The following is a 25,068-nucleotide window of genomic DNA, read 5'->3' as shown; positions in this document are numbered from 1 at the left end:
CATTCTCATTTTAGACATCTCCCTTTTACATTACGTGGACAATAAGCAATATGCATGTGTGAATGCGAGTACAAATGTGTGCAATGATATTGCGACAAAAATAAATAAATCAAGAAAAACCTGTTTTTGCATTTATTTATTTTTTGGGAAAGCTATAGGCAAGGACGAGGTGGTCTGTGTAGCTGGTGTTCATGTCTCCCTTGCAGAAACATCTTCAGCCTTCGCCTTTGATACGCAAGAGCCGGAGCGTTCACTGCAAATCTGCGTTTCCTGCTGGAACAGCTTGCCTTGTTTAATAAACGAAAACAATGTGTCGTACGGAAGGTTATCCAAAAATATCTCTACAGGCAGTGCTGTGTTTGAGCTGGGGGACTGAATCACAGAAAACTACGCGTTTCCCTACGTTTTATTCTGACGTGTCTCAACACCGTTCGAAACCCAGAATAATTTCCCTATGTAACCATGACAGCATAAAGAAGGAAGACTATTAGGGCGCTGCAGTTTAACCTGCAGTGGTGGTGCTTTCCAAACAGAAGAAGATTTACCCAGAATGACGCGAATTCCAGTGAAAACAAAAAGAGTGTACCAGAATGAATGGAAGATGGATTTTACATTGAAAATATGACAAAGCTGAGAGATGAAATTATGCCTTTTGCTTGAGCCTGTTGAATCCCCCCCTGCCCCCCCCCTTGCAGAAAATCATAGCAGCTTTTATCATTGGTTACAAAGCATTCCAAAGGTCCTTGGAAACAACCCGCAATGCGATATTTTATTTAGATGCTACAGATTTTGCCAATAGTTAGTTGTTTAGTAGTCTTTAATACGGTGGCTTGATTGAAGAACTACAATTCACAATTCCCTGCCCTTCAATGTGCATAGAGGAATTACGTATTACACCTGCATGTTGAGGGAGTGTATGTTTATCCCTTTCACATCCATTTTTCCCTCCCTTCAACCATAAAGCAACAGTGACGTTCCCGCAGGTGATGCTCTTAATACTTTTTAATACTCTGTCAACAAGGTCAGCCGTGCCTTGGAGTCTTAGACTGGGCTAAACAGGCTGTAGCTCACGGGCTGGCGGTCGATATCATCTTAATGCCTCGCTGTTTGTCAGGTCTAACGGTTTGCTGTCTGTTTATTTCATCTTGCCGTCGGTCCCTTACGCGTTTTCTGTCTCCCTTCCCCCCGTAGCTCACACTCCGGACAACAGCTTCCTGGGGTTCGTGGTCGAGCAGCACCTGAACGCCAGCGACATCCGACACATCGACGACATCAAGCGACAGAACCAGTCCCTGGTCTACGGGAAGGTGGACAACTTCTGGAAGGTACCGCAAGCCTGCTTAAGGTTCATCCGCAGGGCAGGAAGTGGAAACAAACAACGACAAAAAAGGGTTTAAGATTTTTGAAATTCTGATTTCTGTTGGGCTCACAAAAGGATGATCGCCATAATACATGTTCAGCACTCAAAGCACTTGTGTATGTGTATGTGCGTGTTTGTGTGTGTGTGTGTGTGTATGTGTGTGTGTTGCCCTATCCTGGGACAGAGCTAGATTTTCCATGCTCCAGTTCCTCAGTGGCTTTTTATCTCAGTTTACCTGTCTGTTACTCAACAGTTTTCCCCTCAAATTACACTCATCTGACTCCCCGCTGTCGTCACCCTGCACCTGGAGTCAACCAAAGAGCCTACCACCTGGTATATTACAATACGTAACATTAAATTCACTGAGCAGAATCCATTACCCAAAGCAGCTTACACAAGTGTAATTGTACCCTTTGTTTGTGATCCACCTAAGACTGCGACCTCCTTGCTTTATGTCATGTCCATCTGGGCAGCTTAGAATATGCTTTCCTGTAAACATGTCTGACATTGGATATTGGTGGATTTTGTGAACGAAGGTGCCCATCTGAAGCCAACTGTGCCAAATCTTTGGTGGATTTGCTCTCACAACCTAACTTGCTAATCTTTTAGCGGCTAATGTAATACAGTGATGCTACTGTACGTATCCCCAGGAGTGCTTTGCTGAATCGGTTAGCAGCTAATGTTGGCTCTCTGTCAGTCAGTTCTCAATCAGTTTCTTCAAATGGATATTTTGCAAAATACCATATGCTGGTAAAGCTGGCTCTGTGTCAGAGTACCAGAATTGCCACATACAGTAGTTGGCTGCACCTGGTGTGAGTAAACATGTCACTGTCAGACAGCTTCATCCGAGATTAGTACATTAGGATATCCCAACAGTAAGCGTTGTCTTCTGCAAATAAATCTTCACAGGAGCAAACTTGGATGATTTTTGTTGGGACATTCGTGCTGTCCAGTGATGGAATGTTCTTGTAGGCACTTCTGGTTACCAGCAAGTAAACCTAACGCTGCCCCTCTTTTTTTTTAATTTTTAATTTTTACAAACGTTAGCACTGGGCCAACTTGAGCATGTTTAAGAGTGCCCATGGTCGATTTGACTTATCCAGGTAAGATACTGATTTGTTGCAGGGTTTTTTTTTTTCGTGGGATCTCCCCCCCACAATTTGTGCTAATTGTCTGAATGAAGAGAGCAGTGGCCCCGTGGATCAGGCATTCCCCTAGCCAGTCACAGGAAACGCAGACCTGGCGAATCGCGTTCCGCAGAACGCGGATTCCGCAGCGGTCCCTCGGCGAGCGCGTCATTGGCCGACCGCGCGATGGAGCCGACTGCCGATGAAGACGAGCGGAGGCGGATTTCCCCTTGCGCGAAGACGAGCCGGAGTCGTGTTTCGTTGCGGAGGCAGGGTGACTCATCCTGAGGAGATCCCCCCCCCCCCCCACGAGTCTCGCTTCGCCTTCCTGTCGATGGTTAAACCACAGTGACGCATCTCTCTCTGGTCCCCGGGGGCCGTATGCAGAAACCCATCCCTGGTCCTGGCTCCACCAAATCCCGGGATTTAAACATTTTCAAAGCCATGGCCTTTCAGATTGCCTCATTAACACGTTTTTCCCCCACCTTGATTAGACGTGTTGGGTTTTGATGCCCTTAGTAGTGCACCAAAGTGGTTTGCTAAGCCACCGCCTGTGGAATAAAGGCAAACGGGTTTCAGACTTAACGTTTCTGACTCAGACCCCAGACTTAGTATTCCAGTCAAGCTGTTTTTGTTTGTATTCCTCCACTGGTTTGAAATTCCGTAGAAAATGTCAGCGAGGCTAATTCAACCCTATCGTTAGCCCCTAGACATGTGACGCGGGTTAGCTGGGCCATGCGCGTTAAGCCACTGCGGTCTTGTGTGGTCCGATGCGAAAGAATGCGATTAAGAGCAGATTCGAGCCGCAAATTGCCGGATAATCCTAAATTTGTGACAACAGCGCCGTGACCCGAATCGCGGCTTAATATGGGGCTGGAGGAGGGGGCTCCGGCTCGGGCCAGGACTCCAAAGAGAACGGGCAAATGGCCTCTTTTCATATCTCCGGGTCTGAATTAAAGCAGTGCTAGATTACACGTTAGGTAATTTCAGCCATTTTGTGTCACGTAGGAGTGTATAATTTCAGCGTGCGCATCGAGACAAACTGCGCCAGGTCTTTTTTGCCGTGCTGTAGGTGGTCTTGCATGAAAGAGCAACTGCCAACTGGGAACTCGGAATTCAGAACTTGTAAGCCCAGTTAGTATAACTGCAGATGTGTGTGTTTATCTGCATAGGATTATGGGTGCTGTAGTGCGCTTCTAGAGTGGTGTCGTGTAACCACGGGTTTAACTGAGCACATCAGGCCCTTCAGGCTTTGGGATGCGTCTCTCTCAAACAAAACAGCACAAGTCACGTACAGTTACCACATAAGCGCCATTAAAGGTTGTTCCCTTTTCTCAGTAATTATCCTAATTCTCTTTCTTCATTGGGTAAATCCCATCAGGTGTACATCAGAGTCATGGACTGAGGTCCTCTTTTGTGTCTGAGCGGTACAGCCAAAAATAAGTACAGCCATCGCTGTGCAAGCCTTAAAGACCAAAACTCCTACGGCTTACTCACCAAAAACATTAGCCTCAAATCAGACTCCCTGCTGCTTCCATTACACCCTGATTTTAATTAAAGATGGCATTGATGTTGGTTTTTAATGAGACACTGTTTGGTCTAGGCCTCCACCTCAGACTCCCCCCCCCACCCCCCACCCCCCACCCCCCACTGAGTCTGCGTGGGCTTTGATGCCTGGTGTGTTTTTGCATAATAATGTCACTGAATCCCAGCATCCTTCACTTCATAAACATCCCAGAGAGGCTAGAGACTAGAGCGTTGACTGTCTGTGCTGGTGTCTCATTACCTGAGGTTTTAGTGCATGTCCAGTTAGCTCTTCACTCATAAATGTTGAATGGAGGAAGGTGTGTGACTAATGTTCCCCCCAAAAGATAACGCACCCCCCTCCTAAAAACCCGAACCCACACATTGTGCCTCTCACTCCACAGTCTGGAGCCTGATGCATGGATTCATTAGAGCGTGTGATAATGGCTTTACCTACTGACCCTTATCAGAGTGTGGAGATTAGTTTGCTTTATTGCAGACATTAACCATAATTGCAAATCTGAACGTCCTGCAGGAAGTGCCATCCGTCTTTCAGCAACACAAACCGCTTATTCCTGCACAACCTTAATTCATTAATGCCCAGAGATTTTTTCCCAGCGATTTCTTACATGAGCCTCTATAGTCATCCAAAAAATATTCACAGATGGAACCCGACAGGACCGTGAGCCCGCGGGCTTAAATGGGTTAAACTTCCGTTCCAATTCCCTCACGAGAAAGGCTCACGGTCCTGTCTTTTTTTTGGTATTTTTGGGTTAATGTCGCCCCACCCCCCGTGCCCACTGCCTCCTACCCCTCCTTTCCATGAAGGCAATAAAAATCCGCCTTTGGCAATCCGCCATTATCATCCTCATTTCCAAGGTGATTCTGTGTTAGAGCGTCATTAAATAATAAATCTCAGGGGAAGAGGAATTCCCATGCATCGCATCTGAGCCCAAGTTTATGCTGTTGTGTGCAGGTGTTTGTATTCTTGCAGTAGGTCTCCTCCTAACGCAGGATATCTCCGCATGCTTTCACCAGGAATGCAATGGGGGGGAAAAAAAAGAGTAAACAAGAAACGGTTGACCTTGGTAAACAGGCTGTGTAGTATGATGAGTATCCATTAAAAAAAAAAAGCAATCCTTAGTTGGCGATAACACCTGAGCGTCGCGGGGCTGGGCGTTAGCAGCCTTAGCGCATCTGAAGGGCGGGGCATCGTGGTTTGTATAATAGTTTGACTCTAAAAAGGCAGCCGCACAGTACCGATGCCCCAAAATATAATTTATTTACCAAATATCGACCGACAGTTCGGCCAAAACGTTGGTCGGTATTTAGCAAATAAACGATATTTTGTTTTTGTAATCTGACCGTCGTCAGCCCGCACCTGATCAAGTCATCGGGTGTGTGCCCCCTTTCGCTTTGCATTAAATAGTTTGACCCTAGAATGAGAACGGAGGCCAAGACTCTGAGGTTCTGTGGAGGATTCGGGCTTCATCGTCAGGATGTCCCTCCTCACCGTTTTCTGTCCCAACGAGCACGGGGTGGATGACAGGACAAAAAAAAACCTCACCGCAGGGTCACTACTGAGCGTGCTCCACAAGCTGATGCCCGAGTACAATGAGAGGGAGAGAGAGAGCGGCCCCATACATATTGATGGTGTGGAGCGGGGCTGCGGGCTGGGGGGGGGGGGGGGGAGCAGGAGGGTGGGGGGAGTAATAAATGCGCCAGCCAGGAGGCTGTTTCTCAAGTAGGGGTTTCCATGGTGACGGGCTTGCTTACTGACCCCGAGATGAAAGGAGGCCGTGCCTTCTAGATCCACTTCTGCTAGCTTGTGTGTGAATGCGTGTGTGTGCGTGTGTGCATGTGTGTGTGTGTGTGTGTGTGTGTGTGTGTGTGCTTGTATGTGTGCTTGTGTGTGTGTTTGTGTATGCGTGTGTGTGTGTGTGTGTGCGTGTGTGTGTATGCGTGGGTGTGGGTGTGTGTGTAGGTGTGTGTGTGTGCATGTGTGTGTGTGCGTGTGTGTGTGCTTGTGTGTGCATGTGTGCTTGTGTGTGTGTGCGTGTCTGTATGTGCATCTGTGTGTACATGTGCGTGTTTGACTGTGGAAACCCTTGGTGTCAGTACCCCTGGCCTTTGATCATAAGGTTCGGATGTTTGAAGTGGTAATATTCTCTCTCAGCGCTCACGCTTGTGTTCAGACCCCGGTGTGATTTTTCCCTTTTTCTCCACTCTCACTCTTTCCCATATTCATTGAGCTTCATGCCCTACGGTCCATGTAAACAAATATGGCTGAAACACAGAAAGCTAACGCCTAAAGAAAGGTTGCAATACAAGGCATGCAAGGTTGTTTTTGGCGCTCCCTGCGCTGCCAAGATCAAGATAGGTTGTTAGATCAAGATAGATCACTGTAAAGGTTGAAACTCAAAGTGTTGAGATTTTATTGCCATGATCTCTCTCTGAGATACTCACAGCAGTCTGAATAAAACAGGTTTTTAAGAACGGGGGGAGGCGGTGGTTGTGTTCTCTCAAAGTGTCGGTTTGTTGGGTTGCAACCAGCTGCTTGGTTTCCTTGTTACTCAGCACTTAATTGACCTATTAAAGCAGTTGATTAAGCAGGTGAATTGTTTACTGCTGTTTTAAGTCTCTCTGTAGCTCTCCGGGACCGGCGTTGTAGCCGTTTGACCTAGTTATTTAAGGCCAAGGCTTTGGTAAGGCCAAAATAGGTATCGAAACCGTGTGTTCTGAGTAATCCACAGGTTTCATCCGGTCAGAGTACAGCCAGACCTTTTTATAAGTTCATACAGCTCACTGACAGATTAGGTGCAAAAAAAAAAAGGTTGCCGTGCATTTGCCATTTTAAAAAAAACGGAATAAACGGCTCCACACCATTACCCATCAACCGACTGCGTCCGAGACGTGCCCTAAAGCAAAGCTTCATTGTAAACGGCTCATCGATGCCAAGCCGCGTCTGTGTTTGTTGTTCTTGTTCTATAGACAGTCAGCCGGTGCTCATTGTGCATTCCAGACAAACACAGAGTAACTGACCCAGCCACTGACCCCATTTATCTTGTCTGACAGCATCCCCAACACTGTGTGGATAGGGGGTTAGTTAACAGCGGAAGGCTCTCAAGGAATACATCTTCTCTGAGCTTTTGCTCCTCTGTCTTTGGCAGCCGTCAGTGGTGCGGAGTCACCGGTGCAAATGGAACATCCCGAACTCTAAAGAGCAGACGCAAACCTCTAGACTGGACTTGGTGAACTCAGGAGGCCTGTTACCGAAAAGAAGCCGGTCGGGTGAATCTGCTTCAGAAGTCTGGAATTTATTGGATGAAAGGGCTCGGCGAGCTTTCGGAGTGCTCAGTCAGTCTGGGACCACAGATGGCATACTGGTTTTTTTTTTTTTGGCACCCAGAAAACCCATCTCATCTTAGGCACGGGCCATGTTTAATACAGGAAAGTGACTTTTTAAATAAAATTTAAAAAAACCCAGGACCGTTCCTATTGATCATAAGGAAATGGAGGACAGGGCCGTTGTTTGCTGGGTGGATATAACTCTCTGACCACTAGGGTGTGTTTGTATAAGAAACTGCCGGACTGAAGCTGTGGTCAGGGCCCGTCATTGTCAGGGTGTTTCTGGGGTGGGGGGCAGGTGGGGGGGGGGGTAGTTCATATGAATGCAGACCTCCAGGGGGCTGCGTTGATGTGATGCACTTTGAGGGCTGAGGGCACCAGTGGCTCTTACTGTAATTCTCCAGTTGCAGCTCGTTGGCTAAGGGCATCTGATGATGCAGTTCCAGAGAATGCAGCTCATTGGCTGAGGGGCATTTGATAATGCAGCTTTGGAGAATGCAGCTCATTGGCTGAGGGGCATTTGATGATGCAGTCCCAGAGAATGCAGGTCATTGGCTGAGGGGCATTTGATAATGCAGCTTTGGAGAATGCAGCTCATTGGCTGAGGGGCATTTGATGATGCAGTCCCAGAGAATGCAGCTCATTGGCTGAGGGGCATTTGATAATGCAGCTTTGGAGAATGCAGCTCATTGGCTGAGGGGCATTTGATAATGCAGCTTTGGAGAATGCAGCTCATTGGCTGAGGGGCATTTGATGATGCAGCTTTGGAGAATGCAGCTCATTGGCTGAGGGGCATTTGATGATGCAGCTACGCAGAACCCTGCTGACCGCCACTCCCGACGCACACTTCAAAATACTCACTTCCTTTTCCACCGCCTTCAGTTCCTGCGAAAAAGATTCACAATTACAGAGTGCTGTGGCTTTTCATCACACCAACCACATGAAATGTTTAACTGTATGAGAAGACCTCTCAGTACTGCTCAGTAAGTATGTCTGTATGTATAACAGGCTTTCTGACAAATGGGCTCCAGTTGTAGTCTGTGCAATATTGCACGCATCCTTTGATCCCTCTTCTTGGAATGAACAAACAAGGGGAGGAGTGAAGCAGAGCGGACAGTCTCCTCCACTTCTATGCTGTTTTTTTTTTGTTTTTTTGTTTTTTTTACCTAAGTCATGTTTTTTTCCCCACATGTGAAAATAGTAGTTCACACTTTAAAAAGTCGGTGACTTAGGAAAATGTGAAGATCCAAATTACCTATTTTCTTTTCACATGTGAATATTTTAATTCCCTTGTGAAAATGTAAAGTTCCAAAGTGCATGTTTTCCAGTCTGCTGGCTTTGCTTTTGAGCAACATCGGCAAACTGAGAAACATTTAAACCTGCTGTGCAACTGCACACCTGAGAACACCTGTGAACACCTGAGAACACCTGAGCACACCTGAGAACACCTGAGAACACCTGTGAACACCTGAGAACATCTGTGAACACCTGATAAAACCTGAGAACACCTGAGCACACCTGCTGCTCCAGCGCAGAGCCATCTGTGGGGGGATTTATACACCTCGGTGTCGGGGGGGGGGGGGGGGGGGGGGAGAGAGCATCTGTTTTTACTCCTGTCTAATGCGGACACATGGCTTATGTGTCATCCTTCTCATGGCCTGGCATTAAAGACGAGCCTTTGCTGAAGGAGAATGAGTCACCTAATCGTTATTTAAAAGGGGTCATTTACTGGGTTCACCAGCAGGGGGCCTGTGAGCGGCAGTGAGATCATATTTTACTTATTTTACCGATGCCACTGTCATGTCTCTCGTATACACTGTAATGTGGTATGATTATACGTTGTGTGTGCTGCATTTTATGGAAAAGTGAACATTTAAGACGTTGTCGAATGCGGAAGACTCGACAGGGAATGCTTATTACTATCTGCATCCTGGCACGATGTGTTTTTAAAGTTGACCTTTCACGGCCCGCTCATAAAAAAAACAAAGGGCATTCATGTGATTTATGTAAGCGACAGCAATATAAAAACTTGACAGAAGCAGCATAATTACATCAAATTACTTTTGCGTACAGCTGACCAAAGTATCTGCATTCTGATTCAGTTTCAAATCTATTCAGGTTAGTTTGTTTTATGAATATCGCCAACTAAATAAAATGAATAGCTCAAGTTCAAATTCAAAGTGCTTTATTGGCATGAAATGCATTCATAAATATCTCTGTCCTTAGTGCCACTGCCCATTATCTGTATTTATTGTTGAATTATTTTGGGTTTGTTTTCTCAGGGGAAAGCTTGCTGATATAAGCATGGTAATCCCCCTCAATCCCTGCAGGTAGTCCAGCAGACCTGTGACACAGCAGACTATTCTAATTAACCCCTTTTCTCTCTCTCTTGTCCCTCTGAAGCCCAGAGGAAGGCAGGTAGAAATCACATTCAAACAGTTCTACCAGAACTAAAGCAATATTTTATGATGTGGTAAAAAAAAAAAAAAAAGAATAATAAATCTTGCTCCAAATATCTTTGCAGTGCAGTGCGCAAGTATTTGGGCAGTGACACATTATGTTGTTTTTAGCTCTGTACTCCAGCACATTGTATTTGAAATGAAACCTTGAAAATTTGCCAAATGTGTGTGTGCGTGAGTGTGTGTGTCTATATATAAACTCGTCTTTTTTAATGTACTGTATAGTCTTTGGCTTTTACCCGATTAATAACAAGTGACTCACCAGGCTGTCTTTTGACATTTCATGCTTTTTATCATGCCATATGCTGTTAACTATGTTTTCTGTGAGGTGCTGTGATAATACAACATTGTGATGCTTGTCAAAATATAATTTTATTAATAAAATGATTAATTAATAATATTAATAAATCTATTAATAATTCATTTCCTAATATTTGATAATGCACTACAGAGGCTACACTTTAATGTTCAGAGCGCCTGTCATAGAACATTGGAAGACGTCCTATTGGTCAGCACTGGCAGAGCTGCTGCCAGTCACTAGAGTGGCCAATCAGGTGTCTGCTTTTTCAGGCGTTTCATTCTGCACCTTCCTTCACTCCTGTGTCATTAATAATTAACCCCGCTCTCTCCTGGGCAGACTTGTCTAAGCTCACTCCTTTCCTGAGCCTGTGCCATTTCTGTTCATACATTAATAATACCGTATTAGGCCCCGCTGATAGCTTTCTGTGTCTCTTCGTGTGACTTTTTAAATCCAATGCGCTAAGTTTCTCAGGCCCTCCTCCAAGTCCGGAGGGGTGGAGTACTGAATGCAGTGCACTTTCTCTCCTTGGATCCCGATGCAGGCTTGTTTGTTTCTCGTGAAGCAAAAGGAGTAAAAAAAAATACCAAGGAAGTACAAACTGATCGACAGCCAGTTTGTTTTTTGTCCAACTACGATGAGTCATGGATGGACGCAATGCCAAAAAAACACAATGTTTTTTTTTTTTTTGTGATTTGATTTTTGCACCGCTTCCAAGTCAAATACATATTTCATAGAGGTTTTTTTGTTGTTGTTTGGATGCACTTGAGGTGAATGGCAGACCTCCAAGGCTCAACTATCGCTATGACTGTTCATTATGTGCTTACTTTCCTCATCTGTGCCATGCCTAGCACTATATCCTCAATACCTATTTGCTACTTAAAGCACCACGTCCTTAATCTCCCTCTTGCACTTAATATGCCATTTTTTTTATTGGAGGTTCATGTGCTGATTAGCAATATCCATTATCACAATGACATCATGGTATCAGATCTGCTTCTTGCCCACAACCATATATGTGCATTTTGTAAATTGATCTGGATAAGCACATCACTAAATGGCTAAAGATGAACTGTAAACAGCAGCAACATACATTTTCCTCAGACAAGCCTCTCAACAGTTAACTGTGATCAATCCCGTAGCCATCACAATGCTTGACTGGGATCAAACCCACAGCCCATCATCTCCTCCATTGCTTTTCTCTGACTAACCCGTGCCTGGACTGGATTTAATTAATCAACATTTATCCATAACTTTGACTCGAAAATTAACCCAACAGATCTTTTTTCCCCCCTCTTCACAAACAGTTTGGGGAGTCCATTGATCTGCAGGACACTGATGGTCCACGGGGGGGGGGGGGGGGGAGTGGTTGGAAGGTTGGAAGGGGCTCTAATGTTGTGCTCCTGCTTTTTTTGTGTGTATGACAGGACAAGAGGAAGTACCTGGACATTATCCACAGCTACACGGAGGTACACGGCACAGTGCATGGGACCAGCACCGTCCACCTGCCCGCCTACGTCAAGAACCACGGCATCCTGAGTGGCCGCGACCTTCAGTTTCTGCTGAGGGAGACGAAGGTCAGACTTAGCCTTTAAACTTTAAGTTAAGACTGAGGGTTTACACTAAGGTTAGACTTGCACTTAGAGACTTAACACGAGGTTAAGACTAAGGGTTCACACTAAGGTTAGACTTGCGCTTAGAGACTCAACATTATGTTAAGACTAAGCGTTTCACTCAAAGGTTAGACTTGCACTTAGAGTCTTGTGCTTAGAGACTCAACATTATGTTAAGACTAAGCGTTTCACTCAAAGGTGAGACTTACTCTTAGAGACTTAACACGAGGTTAAGACTAAGGGTTCACACTAAGGTTAGACTTGCACTTAGAGACTCAACATTATGTTAAGACTAAGCGTTTCACACAGAGGTTGGACTTATACTTAGAGACTTAACATTAAGACTAAGGGTTTCGCGCAAAGGTTAGGGAAAGGTTCATTCCATGAGCACCATCAATCGAGACTACGAAATGTGGTCAGGACCTAATTCTGACTGCATAAGTGCCTGCTGGGGCTTGGAGTCACATTGTTGGCATAGTGTTGCCCCGGGGGGAGGGGGGGATGTTTTTAATTGGCTGGGTATTGCCCATCTTGTCACATGATAGCGACTCTTCTGGTTGGTCAAGGGCCTGTGGTCTGTCTGTATCAGCTGTGTGGGGGGGTTGTATCAGTTCTCCTGTGTAGTGACTGCACAGCTCAACTGGTGGATTGCAGAGTGAGAAACGAGACCTAACACACGTGATCCGGCCGACCAATGGTGTAACTGCATGACTCGGCCGACCAATGGTGTAACTTCATCACTCACTCAGTCAGTCAGTCAGTCAGTCACAGACTTTCGCGTTTGTAGGGCTGGCCCCGCTGTTGTGGTCCAGCCAAAAAAGCAATGGCTGGGTGAATTTAGGTGCAAGTGTGCACCCTCAACATGGACGGGGGGGGGGGGGGGGTTTGGACTGTGTTGGGACACAGTGTTTTTCCTGGTGTCTCGAATCCCTTGGCATTACTGGCCCACACTCTTCCAACTGGTGCACTTCCAACTGGAGGCGAGACTTGAAATTACAAACGCTAAGACTTACTGCAGGGGTGCAGAACTCCGGTCCTGGAGGGCCGGGTCTGCGTGCCAGTGCTCTTTTGTGTTGGTCTTCTGACAGCACTATAAACTAAGCTGGTTCGCTCCTGTACTCTGGCACAGTAAAATGTTTCGGATACACTTGCAGTCTGGAGCTAGTGGGGGGGGAGGATCCCAAATGTCACTTGAGGAACACAGAGGGGGGGAGGGGGCAGGGGGGGGGGGGGTGTTGGGGGGGGGGGTCTGGGTTTAGTTTCTCGTGAAGAGGACTGTAAGCCGCAGTTGTTTGCCAGCAATGCGAATTAATTAACGTTTTTTTTTCATCCAAACGTGTACGCAGTGCAAATTCTTTACCGGAACGATGTGATAAACGATTCGTGTGAAATTCAACGTCAAGATGACAAACGCGCCGTGCCGGCTTTGCCCGGTGATGAAGCGAAGCCTCGAGACGTCGACTTTAATGGAGTCGTTTGGAATTATCAAGGCTTTGAGGCCCGAGACGTCCCACTGCTTCCATCATTCGGAAGGGATGGCCCGGCTGTTAGAGCCGCCATTGTTCTCCTCCACAGCTGTGGGTGGAAGGCGGCGTATGACATCGTCACCTTGACGTCAGTGAAGATGTGCGGAGCCGGCGACTCTGGAACCTGACACAGCGCGTCGTTTCCCCGCGATTATTTTCCTGTGCAAGTAGGAGGAGGTTCACGCCGATGACCCCTTCGCATTTCGACTTTCCTAACGGTTTGCTTTTCTGTTTAGGTACAAATAAATGCAAGTCTGTTTTCCATTTGGATCACAGTTCGTCAAACTTTTTTCTTTTCTTTTTTCTTTTTCTTATTACTGAACTCGCCAATTTGCGGGAAGTAAAAACAAATACATGCCTTTGTTCAAAAGTCAAATTTAATGAGAAATGCAGTTTGGTTCCAGACCCTAGTTACAGTGTTGTAAGGTAGAAAGCATGCATATAAATAAAGAGAATGTTTCTGCAAATCTTTGTGGAGCAAACATTTAAAAAAAAACATGAATTTTGAAAGCAAGCGCTTAGATTCAAATTACCGTTTGGGTCCCTAATTAATTCTCATAAAACTGGATCGGTTTCCTAATGGGAATGGATGTTTAGAAAACAAGTAGGGAGCTCTGTGCGCCTTCTGTTCCTTTTAGTGAAGAATTCACCTGCCTGCAGTTTGCTTGGGCTAATTGCTCTCCTGGGGGGTTGAAGACCAAGCAAGGGTTCATCAAAAAAAGGGAAATTAATTGACTGAATTAGGTGTAGCCTGGCAGCCGTTATTCACAAAGTCCGTGAACTTTAGAAACAGAAGCGGCGCAACGGCACCGGGGCCTTTCACAGATCTTAGTGTGGGAAAGTAAACATCGTGGGTTCTGAGATCCATCCATTATCTATCCCCGCTTATCCTAGTCAGGGTCGCAGAGAGTGCCGGGGCCTATCCCAGCATGCATTGGGGGCGCGAATCAGGAATACACTCTGGACAGAGAGGTCACCAATCTATCGCAGGCATGTCAGACTTAATTTTTCTAGACAGATTCACATTTTCTTATCTTGCAGCTGTTCTCACAAGTACAGAGCCCTCCAGAGGTATTGGCTCCCTTGGTAATATTGAAAGTCTATAAAATGCACCACACGGGTAATGAGCTATATTGTACGCTCAAAAAGTGGGAAAATTATATTTTTTCATGCCAAGGTTAAAAGTTTTTTTTCTGACAAGTAAACCTTTTCTTTCATGTGTGCCCGTTTTTAGTATTTTTATGCCTTCCAGTCACAAGGATAACACTACTGAGTGGTTTCCTGTAGTTTTTTTACGAGATTGGATAAAATATTAGAGGGATTAAAATTTTTTCTTTCATACAGCTTCTTTCGTAATCCTTCAGATCCTTTATCTGCATCTGTGGACTGGCCTGTTCAGTTCAAACCACAAAGAATCGGTTAAGGAGACTGAAATGACCAGTTCACCCACTTTTGATTGATCTTCAGGTATGTTTGGGATGATTTTATGGTAAAAATATCTTTATGGAAGAATGGTCAAAGACCTGACCCATATCTTTTTGGGAGATGAAAACATTACTTGTTTTAAAAAAATAGCTTTGTTCTGAACATTTGTTTTGTATTTAAAGGAATTTAATTGCTATATGATTTTGTGCAAACAATATAGCCCATTACCTGTGTTTTTATTTTATTTTATAGCCTACTAAACACATTTTAACAGTATAATAATAGAACAAAACTTTTCGTTTTATAGTCTATTACAAACTTTTCAGCTATCTCGGTCAAGGGTGCCAATATTTTTTTTGGGCACCATACGCTTATAGAAAACATACCGTGCTGTGAGGTGAGAAAGGCAGTGTTCGTATTTAACTGACTCTTCTTTCCGTCACAGTTTCTCTTATGCTAATGAGCAGCACATCAAAAGGTCTGCGCAGAAAATATGCAAATTCACCAGGGTCTGCAGGGAACAGCATACGGAATCCGACGAACTGCGCTCCGGTGAAAAGGATGCTGGGGGCTGTAGTGTTTGACTCTTTCACCCAAGGAACAAGATGCATGCAGGGAATTAGCATTTTCTCTCAATTAACTGTGTTTACGCTGCAGCTAAATGTTTTACAAATGTTTGAAATACCCACACACTATAGTAAACGCTGGGCAGTTTGCAGGTTGATGTCTCAAGCATCGATTCAATCTGCAGATCTTTGTCAGATATGTCAGTCAACTTCACGCCCTGGGACCCAGTGCAATTATTTTTCAGATGTGCTTGTACACCGACTTCAGCTTTTGAGTTACTGGTGATGGAGTGCTTGTCCCAGACCAAAGGTTCCAAAATTTTGGTCCTGAGACTTTTGTGAAGGAGACTGTGGGAAGCTCTAGCAAAATGTAAAAAAAAAAAATTTTTTGTGTTAAAAAGTATTTTGTCTGGATGAGCCTCATGGCCTTGGATCAAATACCAGTGCTGACTGTAGCCAGTAGCGCAATAGGACAATGTGAAAGGTGATTGCCCAGGGAATGGGAAGGTTCAGTCGGTTAGGGTTCCTCCTCCATCGCTATATAGCGACCCCTGCTGGTCGTCAAGGCCACATACTGTATTGAAAGGTCTTTCTCGGCCTGCGCTCTGTGCAAGCTTAGCCGCGGTCTTGCGGTGTAGTAAAAGAAGCACCGGGTGACACCGCGTGTTTTGGGGGACCCCGTGCGCCCCGTCGCACACGACACAGCTGCTCCCGCGGTCGCGCTCAACCCCCCCCCCCCCTCTGAAAGCCGCTTCCCTCGGACTGAAAGGGCCAGATTCCGCTGGGCCGCTGGGGACGTAACGGGATAGGGGGGGTCGGGGGGGGGGGGGGGAGCAACAGGAACATCTCTCTGTGAAGCACCGCATGGGGAGGTTAGCCGGTGGTACAGGCTCTGGGGGTATTTTGTGTGGTTATGAGCAGGCTCTGGGGTATTTTGTGTGGTTATGAGCAGGCTCTGGGGTATTTTGTGTGGTTCTGAGCAGGCTCTGGGGTATTTTGTGTGGTTATTACAGGCTCTGGGGGTATTTGGGGGTAGTTTGTGTAGTTATGAGCAGGCTCTGGGGTATTTTGTGTGGTTATGAGCAGGCTCTGGGGTATTTTGTGTGGTTATTACAGGCTCTGGGGTATTTTGTGTGGTTATTACAGGCTCTGGGGTATTTGGGGGTAGTTTGTGTGGTTATTACAGGCTCTGGGGTATTTTGTGTGGTTATTACAGGCTCTGGGGGTCATTATGAGCACGCTCGGGCCACCAGTTTGTCTGTACCCACACGGCCCGGAAGGATTTAACCTTACACTTCAATTGTTATCCTCCAGGGGTCCCTGTGCGCACTCGAACAGCACAGTCAAGTGGCTGATTATACAAGTGGCTAATTGTGATGATTTTAAAAACAATTAGTTGAACTAATATGGAGAGAGCGAAAGAAAGGATAGTGAACATGGATATTCACATCAAATGCACACACTGCAAAAACACGTCTGTGCAAACGAGCACAGTATCCATGTTTCACAATGTAAGCACACATTAAAACCAAAAATAAAAAAAATAAAACAAACAGTTATGGTATTAGATCACCGAGGTGGAATCATCTGTCAGCTGGGGAAGAGACGGCCTTGATTGGTGGCTGGATGCCATTCAGGATTTAACAGATGTTTTCCTGAGCGCAAACGTTGCACTAGAAAAACTGAATGATCCAAACATGCGTTTTTAATCAAGCGTGTAATAAACAGTGGGACAAGTCCGTCAGCTAGACAGCTTCAGTAGAAGTACATGTGGCAGATCACTGCTTTACGCAAAATCAGCTTTAAAGAACTTATCAAACAACCAACAATGTGTCTGTAACCACGGATGAATCAACCGATCGGACAGACAATTATGTTTTAGGAATTCTATTTGTTCCTCAAGGAAAATACATTGTGATCGATGTGAAAGATTTCTGATACACTGCAGGTTGTGTACGGCATCGGGAAGGATTTAAGATTGATCTGGAAAATTATGTGACCATTTGTATCCGGCAGTGCGAAACACATTATTAGCATATGAAGACATGCTTGAAGTGCGTTGCCAAATTCAGCGCATTTATCTGTGATCGGATTTAACCACATTTTAGAACCTTGAATTTCTTTTTTTGTGTACCCCTGCTACAAACTATTTTATTCTGAACGCTCATTATTTACTTAAACATTAATGTTATGCAACTGCTCTCATTTTTTATTTACTTCCCACTGCTTCAAACAAAAGCTAACATCCCCACACAGCACTTCAAAATACTGCCTTGTGTCCACGGTTCGAAATGAATCGTGCTGAATTTACAGTGGGAGTGCCGCTTGCAAACATCGATGTCACTCATCTGCTGTACTTATTTAGCGCTCAGTGGCCAGTTATGATGATTGACCCCCCCCCCCCCCCCCCCCCAGTCAGTGGGGATATTTTAGGGATGTTTGACATTTGGCTTAAGAAAAAGGCAGTTGACCAGTTGTGATGATTGACCCCCAGTCATTGGGGATATTTTAGGGATGTTTGACATTTGGCTTAAGAAAAAGGCAGTTGACCAGTTATGATGATTGACCCCCAGTCAGTGGGGATATTTTAGGGATGTTTGACATTTGGCTTAAGGAAAAAGGCTGTCGACCTTCTTGGTGAACTGCAGCACCTCTGAGGAATCGAGCTTGGACCAACTGGTGGCCTTGCGGTACCTCTCGTCTCTGCTATCTGTGTGCTCTGCAGCCATCATACATTACATACAGTAACTTATTCAGCTCAGCTCCTTGTGATTTTTTAAAATCATTTTTATCATTTTTGTATTCACCCCGACAAAACTGTCCCACTAGTCATTCGCTAGGCTGTAAAGCACTTCAGTAAATCAAACTTTTCATGCTAGCCATTTTGTGAGGTTGCTTTTTTTTTGTTGATCCCCAAGAAGTTTAGAAAGCAATTCAAGCAGCACTGTGTGAATTGTCTGTGTTCTAGGTTATGTTACTTTACATTTCAGCCATTTAGTAGACGCACTTATCCACAGCAACGAACACAACTTTTTTTTTTTTTTTTACATAGCATTTACATTGCATTATACTACACTGCCACTCCTAGTTCTCTTTTTGATTTTTTGCCTGGGTCACAGGGTCATTGTCAGGGTCAGGGCCACAGGGTCACAGGGTCACAAGGTCAGGGGCAGTGCCACCCCGTTAGCCACCTGCGCTCGGTGACAGTCTCTCACATGGCCGTACACCAATCACAGTGGTGCTCTCACCCATTTCTGGCGTTACACCGGAGAGACCTACGCATAGCACATATTTCCCAAGACTGTGAGCTGCAGTCAGGAGTGTGCCTCTGCTGCCCCCTGCTGCCAGGATGCAGGAAGAGCAGCCGTGAGCTGGTTCTCAGAGATGACAGACTAGCAATGTTTGCTTGTGTATGTACAACATATAGGCCAGCTTGTATATGCACCAGCATTGTATTTAAATAGAATTATACAAAAAGCTATTAAAATGGAAATTATACAGATGGAAATATTTTCACCTCACAGTTATGGCGTCACGTTTACATTCAACCATGTAGGTAAGCAAGAAAAACATTTCCGTTTCAGCAATCAGCATTTTCAGTCGTTCAATTATAATTGTCATAAATTATTGATTTCTATAAATAAATGAATTCATTTAAAAATTCACTCTTTCCAAACTGGACTGGTGAACTGGACCCGTGTTCCTAACAGCAGATCGGGTCCACACAGGGGACAGCTCGGTACTGATCGAGTGCCACTTGCCTGTAGGATAAGCCTGTGGATAATTCCTGCTTATGCTGTAACAGTGTGGAATGTGACTAATGTTGGGGGTGGGGGGGGGGGGCGCAGGGGGAAGCTTGCCTCAGCTGAGCACAGAGCTCAAAGCAGCTGCTGCGGGTCCTCAGTCTTACTTTACAAACATTCTTACACAGCTTTTTATTTTTTTTATTTTTTACATAGCATCTATATATACAGCTAGAAATATACTGGAGCAATGCAGGTTAAGTACCTTGCAACAGCAGTGTACCTCCTACCTGGGAATCAAACCTGTGACCTTCAGGTTACAAGACCAGCTCCTTCCCCCATCCTTGCCCACCTCATCTTTCCCACGCTGTGGCCATTGTGCCGGCCAATCAGGCTTCTCTATCAGAGTGATGTATTTACATATTGTTTTCAGAGACCCAGAGGAAGTGGTGATTGGGGCACGCTCAGTGAGTGAGGTGGTACCTGTGTTTGTACGCTTTTCAGAGGTTAATTTCTCGCATCTAGTTGAATCGGTCATGGTCTCCCCAGCCTATTGTGAACAAAAGAGTTTCCTTTGTGATGATTTATTTCTCAGTGTTCGTCTGTGTAATGTGTTCATTTTAATTACCGTGTGCTTTTGGAGTACAAAAGCCTATGCCATAATAGAATAATACAATATAATAGAACTGAAAACATGTCCATCCAACTTTCTCAGAGTGTTATCCCGGGGGATAATTACTTGTGGCTGAAAATGCACCTGATGAAAGCCTCGCTGAACACTGCTAAGTGCAGGTCCACTGGCCTTGAACCGTTCTTACAGGTTATACACTGCTGGCATTATATTATTCTGTTTAATGGAAGCCTATGTCAAGGCTGAACGTGATGCTGTAAAACAGCTTCACGCTGCATACACTGTGGATTTATTTATGCTTTCTTAATTTGATGAGGTAAATTCTATTGATATCAAATTCAGAAACCTGACCAAGAAGTAGCAATGTAGCAGGTGCAGCTACAAATAAAATAGGAATAGTAAATAAAACAGGTATTCATGCAGATAAAAAAATGTAGTGAATGCCAACATTATGCAGTGTCCATCATGATTTAAAACAAGTGCATCCCTGTGTTATTTTGAAAGCTGAGGTAAAGTTGACTGTGCTAAATTGTATTGGGAATGGAGGGACATGCAGTCTTTTTATCCATGATCCACATTTGATCCATGGGCTGCCACTCCATGCTCTCTCCCTGTCAGTACTGGTCTGGTGTGTGTAGCGGCCTGTTCTGTGTACACATTCATGCTCTCTCTCTGTCAGTACTGCTCTGGTGTGTGTGGAGGCCTGTTCTGTGTACACATCCATGCTCTCCCTGTCAGTACTGGTCTGGTGTGTGTGGAGGTCTGTTCTGTGTACACATCCATGCTCTCTCCCTGTCAGTACTGGTCTGGTGTGTGTGGAGGCCTGTTCTGTGTACACATCCATGCTCTCCCTGTCAGTACTGGTCTGGTGTGTGTAGCGGCCTGTTCTGTGTACACATCCATGCTCTCCCTGTCAGTACTGGTCTGGTGTGTGTGGAGGCCTGTTCTGTGTACACATCCATGCTCTCCCTGTCAGTACTGGTCTGGTGTGTGTGGAAGTTTGTTCTGTGTACACATCCATGCTCTCCCTGTCAGTACTGGTCTGGTGTGTGTGGAGGCCTGTTCTGTGTACACATCCATGCTCTCTCTCAGTCAGTACTGGTCTGGTGTGTGTGGAAGTTTGTTCTGTGTACACATCCATGCTCTCTCCCTGTCAGTACTGGTCTGGTGTGTGTGGAGGCCTGTTCTGTGTACACATCCATGCTCTCCCTGTCAGTACTGGTCTGGTGTGTGTGGAAGTTCTGTGTACACAGCCGTAGTCTCACAGTGAGCCAGACCTCCCTCGTGCATTTGACCCAAACCCAGAAACATGTGGGTTTCTTTACAAACATTCCCCCCATCCCCTTTTTCCCTTTTTTTTTTTTTGGTAAGTGAAGCAGGAAACAGTAAAAGCAGAACCGCAGCTGAAGGGGGCGAGCTCTGGCACGCGCGCCTTTGGTTGTCGTGGGAACGGGAGGTGCGGCGTCCCCGCCCCCTGACCCCCCCCCCCCACACCCCCGCAGCAGAAGCGAGGCGTGACGGATCTTCTGCTCTCTCGCCCCGCAGCTGTTCGTGGGACTGTCCTTCCCGTACGAAGGGCCCGCCCCACTGGAGGCCATCGCCAACGGCTGCGCCTTCCTCAACCCCAAGTTCACGCCCCCGAAAAGCAGCAAGAACACCGACTTCTTCAAAGGGAAGCCCACGCTCAGAGAGGTGAGCTCATCTTCCACGTTTAACCTCTGACCCCGGGGATTGTGTATCACGGAGCAAGAGCCAATGAAGGAAATGCAGCTGCTGATGCTTTATTTTTCATTATCAGGGACCAGTTCTTCCAAAACTTTTAAATCTGGATCACAGTTGTCCAGAAAATGAAATCACCCCTTTTGGCAATTCGGGATCGGGCTGATCCTACTGATTTTTTCTCCACAGAACATTTTCAGAAAGGATCATTCTGATCCAGATACCACAAGATCACGATTTCAAAATACAGATTTTCAGTTATTTAAATCAACCTCTATGTTGCTGTTTGTTGAACCAAATAATAGCAACATGCTTCTTCAAGGAAATATATATATACTATACAGAGAATTTTACATTTCCCTCTCTCCCCTAGCTGACCTCCCAGCACCCCTACGCTGAGGTGTACATCGGCCAGCCTCACGTGTGGACCGTCAACATCGACAACGCCGCAGAAGTGGACAGAGCCGTCAGATCCATCCTCGGCCAGAAGGTGGCGCTGTCGTTCACTCCTCTTCGCCTGCCTTACACACCAGTATTGATTTCACAGCTGTGCGGTGCATATTTATGCGAGGCATTCGCCTACGCTGACAGCCTGAATGTGCATGGGACTCTATATTTTAGGATAGGATATTTTAAGGATAAACAGTAAGCACCCAGGAGAGGTTCCCGTGTGAGAGAAGAAGAGAGAGAGGAGTATAAAGGCGGTGTCATGTTGCTCCTCTGGGCCGGGAGTCGAGCGTTGAGGGCAAGGCTTGTGTTCTGTCACGCTGCTGAAACAATGGCAGTGTTCAGCGAGGCCTGTATCTGTGAGATCGTACTGCAGCCTGCAGCTCCCAGAGAGCCAAACATCCTTTAATCCTGCCATTCTGACTCTGCAGAGGACACAAAGAGCATTTCACCGGTCTGCGTTATTTGAACTGATGAAAAGACCAGTGTTATTTTAAACTTAAAAAAAAAAAAACTTTTTAAAAAATCATTTTAAGTGAGCGTTTTATGAAAGTTTTATAAGGGAGCACCCGGACCTCTCTCTCTGTCTCTCTGTGTGTACACCCGACTCACCTGTGGTCCCTCCCACAGATTGAGCCCTACCTGCCTTACGAGTTCACCTGTGAGGGGATGCTGCAGAGGGTCAACGCTTTCATCGAGAACCAGGTACGCCTCCGTCCAGCTGCACCATCTTAACTTTCAAACCTTATACGGCTGTTCTGCTGCTTTTTTTGTTTCTTTTTCAGCCCAACTGACAGTTTATATATTTTTCCCATTCTATACCTGCTTATCCTGGGCAGGGTCGTGAGGGGGTGCTTGAGCCTATCCCAGCATGAAAATATTTTACATATATTTTATTAAAATAATATTTTAAAAGGGAAAATATTTTCCATTTTGCTGAAAACCCTCTGGTTCTCTATTGTGACCCCTGAGGTACCCCAGACCCGAGTTTTAGAACCCCAGCCTATGACAGTACCCCTCCTCTCATCTCCCAATGTGAGTACAGTGCAGATTGGATCACGTGTATCATCGTCTCTCACTCGCTGCCTTCCGGTCTTCAGCTGAGACGGTTCCCACACCTTTCAAATCCCAGCCTTTGATTTCCGGAGGCTTCCGAGCTGTCGATTCCCTGATTGGATCAATTGTCTCGGGCCTGTGATCCTGTGATGATCGTTTAATCTCTGCTGTTGAACCAGCATTTGCATCCAGCAGGGGGCGCTGTTATTAGGTCTATTGAAAGTTGGCTACAGAGCTGAACATGCCTGATGTGCATCATCACAAAAATGTGCATTGTGAGTTTGTGAAAACACGGACGTACTGTGTTGAGGAACACCGAGGACCTTTGGCTTCTCAGTGTTCCAAAGGATGTGTGACATCATCCCTCTCTCTCTCTCTCTCAGGACTTCTGCCACGGCCAGGTGATGTGGCCCCCACTGAGCGCGCTCCAGGTGAAGCTGGCCGAGCCGGGGAAGTCCTGCAAGCAGGTGTGCCAGGAAGAGCAGCTGATCTGTGAGCCCTCTTTCTTCCAGCACCTCAACAAGGACAAAGACCTGGCCAGGTGCGTGACTATATACACACACGCACACACACAAACACACACACACACACACAGACACACATAAGCGCTGTGCATTTTGAGGACCTGGAAAAATCTAGACTGATTAATAGGCTGAATAAAGTTTGTTTTGACTGATGGCTTACTGTAAAAATGGTTGCTTTAGGTTTCTTAATGTGGCTTTTCATTTTTAAAATCTTAAATCTTAGTACCCACTGTCTTTCACACGTTGTATGTAAGTGTCTTTGTAAAAATGGTGAAATCTAACAATATACTTTTGTCTCATATTCATCTTGTCCACCCTGTCTCCTCCCTGTCTCCTCCCTGGCCTCGCCCTGTCCCCTCCCTGACCCCACCCTGTCCCCTCCCTGGCCCCACCCTGTCCCCTCCCTGACCCCCCCCTGACCCCGCCCTGTCCTGCCCCCGCCCTGACCCCGCCCTGTTCCCTCCCTGTCCCCTCCCTGACCCCACCCTGTCCCCTCCCTGACCCCTCCCTGTCTCCACCCTGGCCCCTCCCTGACCCCTGACCCCCCTCTCGTTGGGCGCAGGTTCGGGGTGGAGTGCCGCACGGCGGAGTCGTCGAGCGACACGGTGGTGCCGGCGGTGGGCGCGGCGCGCGGGCACTGCGTGTTCCAGGCGGACCTGCTGCTCTTCAGCTGCGCGGGCGCTCACCCGTCCCTGCAGCGCGTCTGCCCCTGCAGGGACTACATGAAGGGCCAGGTGGCGCTGTGCAAGGGCTGCCTATAGCGGCCTGCTCCCTGCTCCTCCCGCCTGGACTCCGCCCCGCCCCGCCCCGCCCCGCCCCCCCGCGAGCCAGGAGAGGCGCGTGCTGGACGAGCCGAAACCGCCAGAGCTCGGCGGTTTTATCACCGCTAGCCCCCGCTAGCCCCCGCTAGCCCCCGCTAGCCCCAAACTCACGCGCACTGGGGGCAGGTCGGGTCTGTGGGGAGAAACCGCCGTTATTTATTTATTTTTTGGAGGGGGGGGCGGAAGGGGCAGACCTCGTGGAATGTTTGCTTTTTTTTTTTTTTTTTTGGAGCCGGCAGTTCTGAAGACGGGGGCCTGTTTTAAAATGAATGGCAGGCGGAGGGTTGGGAGGAGCTGTTTGGAAACGGAGAGGAGGGGGCGCGGTGTGTACCTCACAGCTAAGCTGTGTATAAAGGTGGCGGGACTCCAAACCAACGAGCGTGGCGAGGAGTCTGAATGGCTCTGGCGCCCCCTGCATGCTGGCAGTGGTGCTGCAGCGCAAAATTCCAAACCCAGCCTGTTCTCGTGTCCCTCATCCCATATCCCACATCCCCACAGTGGGACCGATCCCCCAGGTGACAGGACAGGTTTAGGGAAGCCCACCCGGATGCCCGCGCCACTGTGGACTGCTCCCACCCACCTGACGTCCGAACATTTGTGGATCCGTGTTTGCACTAGCATGTTGTGCGGGAGGCTACAGAGATCGGAGGCTGGCCCAGCGAAGAATGGCAGCGAATTTGGGTGCACCCCGATTCTCTTCTACACTGTCTAATCTGCAGTGCTGCCTTTGATTGCCAGCAACAGGTAAGAGGACAGAAGACGGAAGAATAGTTGTTTTTTTTTTTTTTTTTTTTTTTTTTTTACACCCAGAAGTAGAATTCACTTTATATGACAAACTGTACGCAGTCATTGTGGCCATCTTCACACTCTGTTGTCATCTC

At 46.6% G+C, this 25,068-nt stretch overlaps 1 protein-coding gene across 1 annotated transcript in view; it reads left to right on the top strand.

Moving 5' to 3' along the window:
• The window catches only part of mgat5 (alpha-1,6-mannosylglycoprotein 6-beta-N-acetylglucosaminyltransferase), a 78,574-nt gene extending 54,225 nt beyond the window's left edge, over window positions 1-24,349 (top strand). The window contains exons 10-16 of the mRNA XM_035392659.1: window positions 1,192-1,325; window positions 11,544-11,693; window positions 21,166-21,312; window positions 21,713-21,829; window positions 22,417-22,491; window positions 23,226-23,383; window positions 23,929-24,349. Of these exons, the coding sequence (XP_035248550.1) occupies window positions 1,192-1,325; window positions 11,544-11,693; window positions 21,166-21,312; window positions 21,713-21,829; window positions 22,417-22,491; window positions 23,226-23,383; window positions 23,929-24,127 (980 nt within the window). The 3' untranslated portion in view covers window positions 24,128-24,349. The remainder of the gene's footprint in view (window positions 1-1,191; window positions 1,326-11,543; window positions 11,694-21,165; window positions 21,313-21,712; window positions 21,830-22,416; window positions 22,492-23,225; window positions 23,384-23,928) is intronic.
• Window positions 24,350-25,068: the final 719 nt, after the last annotated feature.

Source organism: Anguilla anguilla, chromosome 15 (genome assembly GCF_013347855.1).
Source record: "Anguilla anguilla isolate fAngAng1 chromosome 15, fAngAng1.pri, whole genome shotgun sequence".
Lineage (NCBI taxonomy): Eukaryota > Metazoa > Chordata > Actinopteri > Anguilliformes > Anguillidae > Anguilla > Anguilla anguilla.
This window is presented reverse-complemented; position numbering and strand designations above follow the sequence as displayed.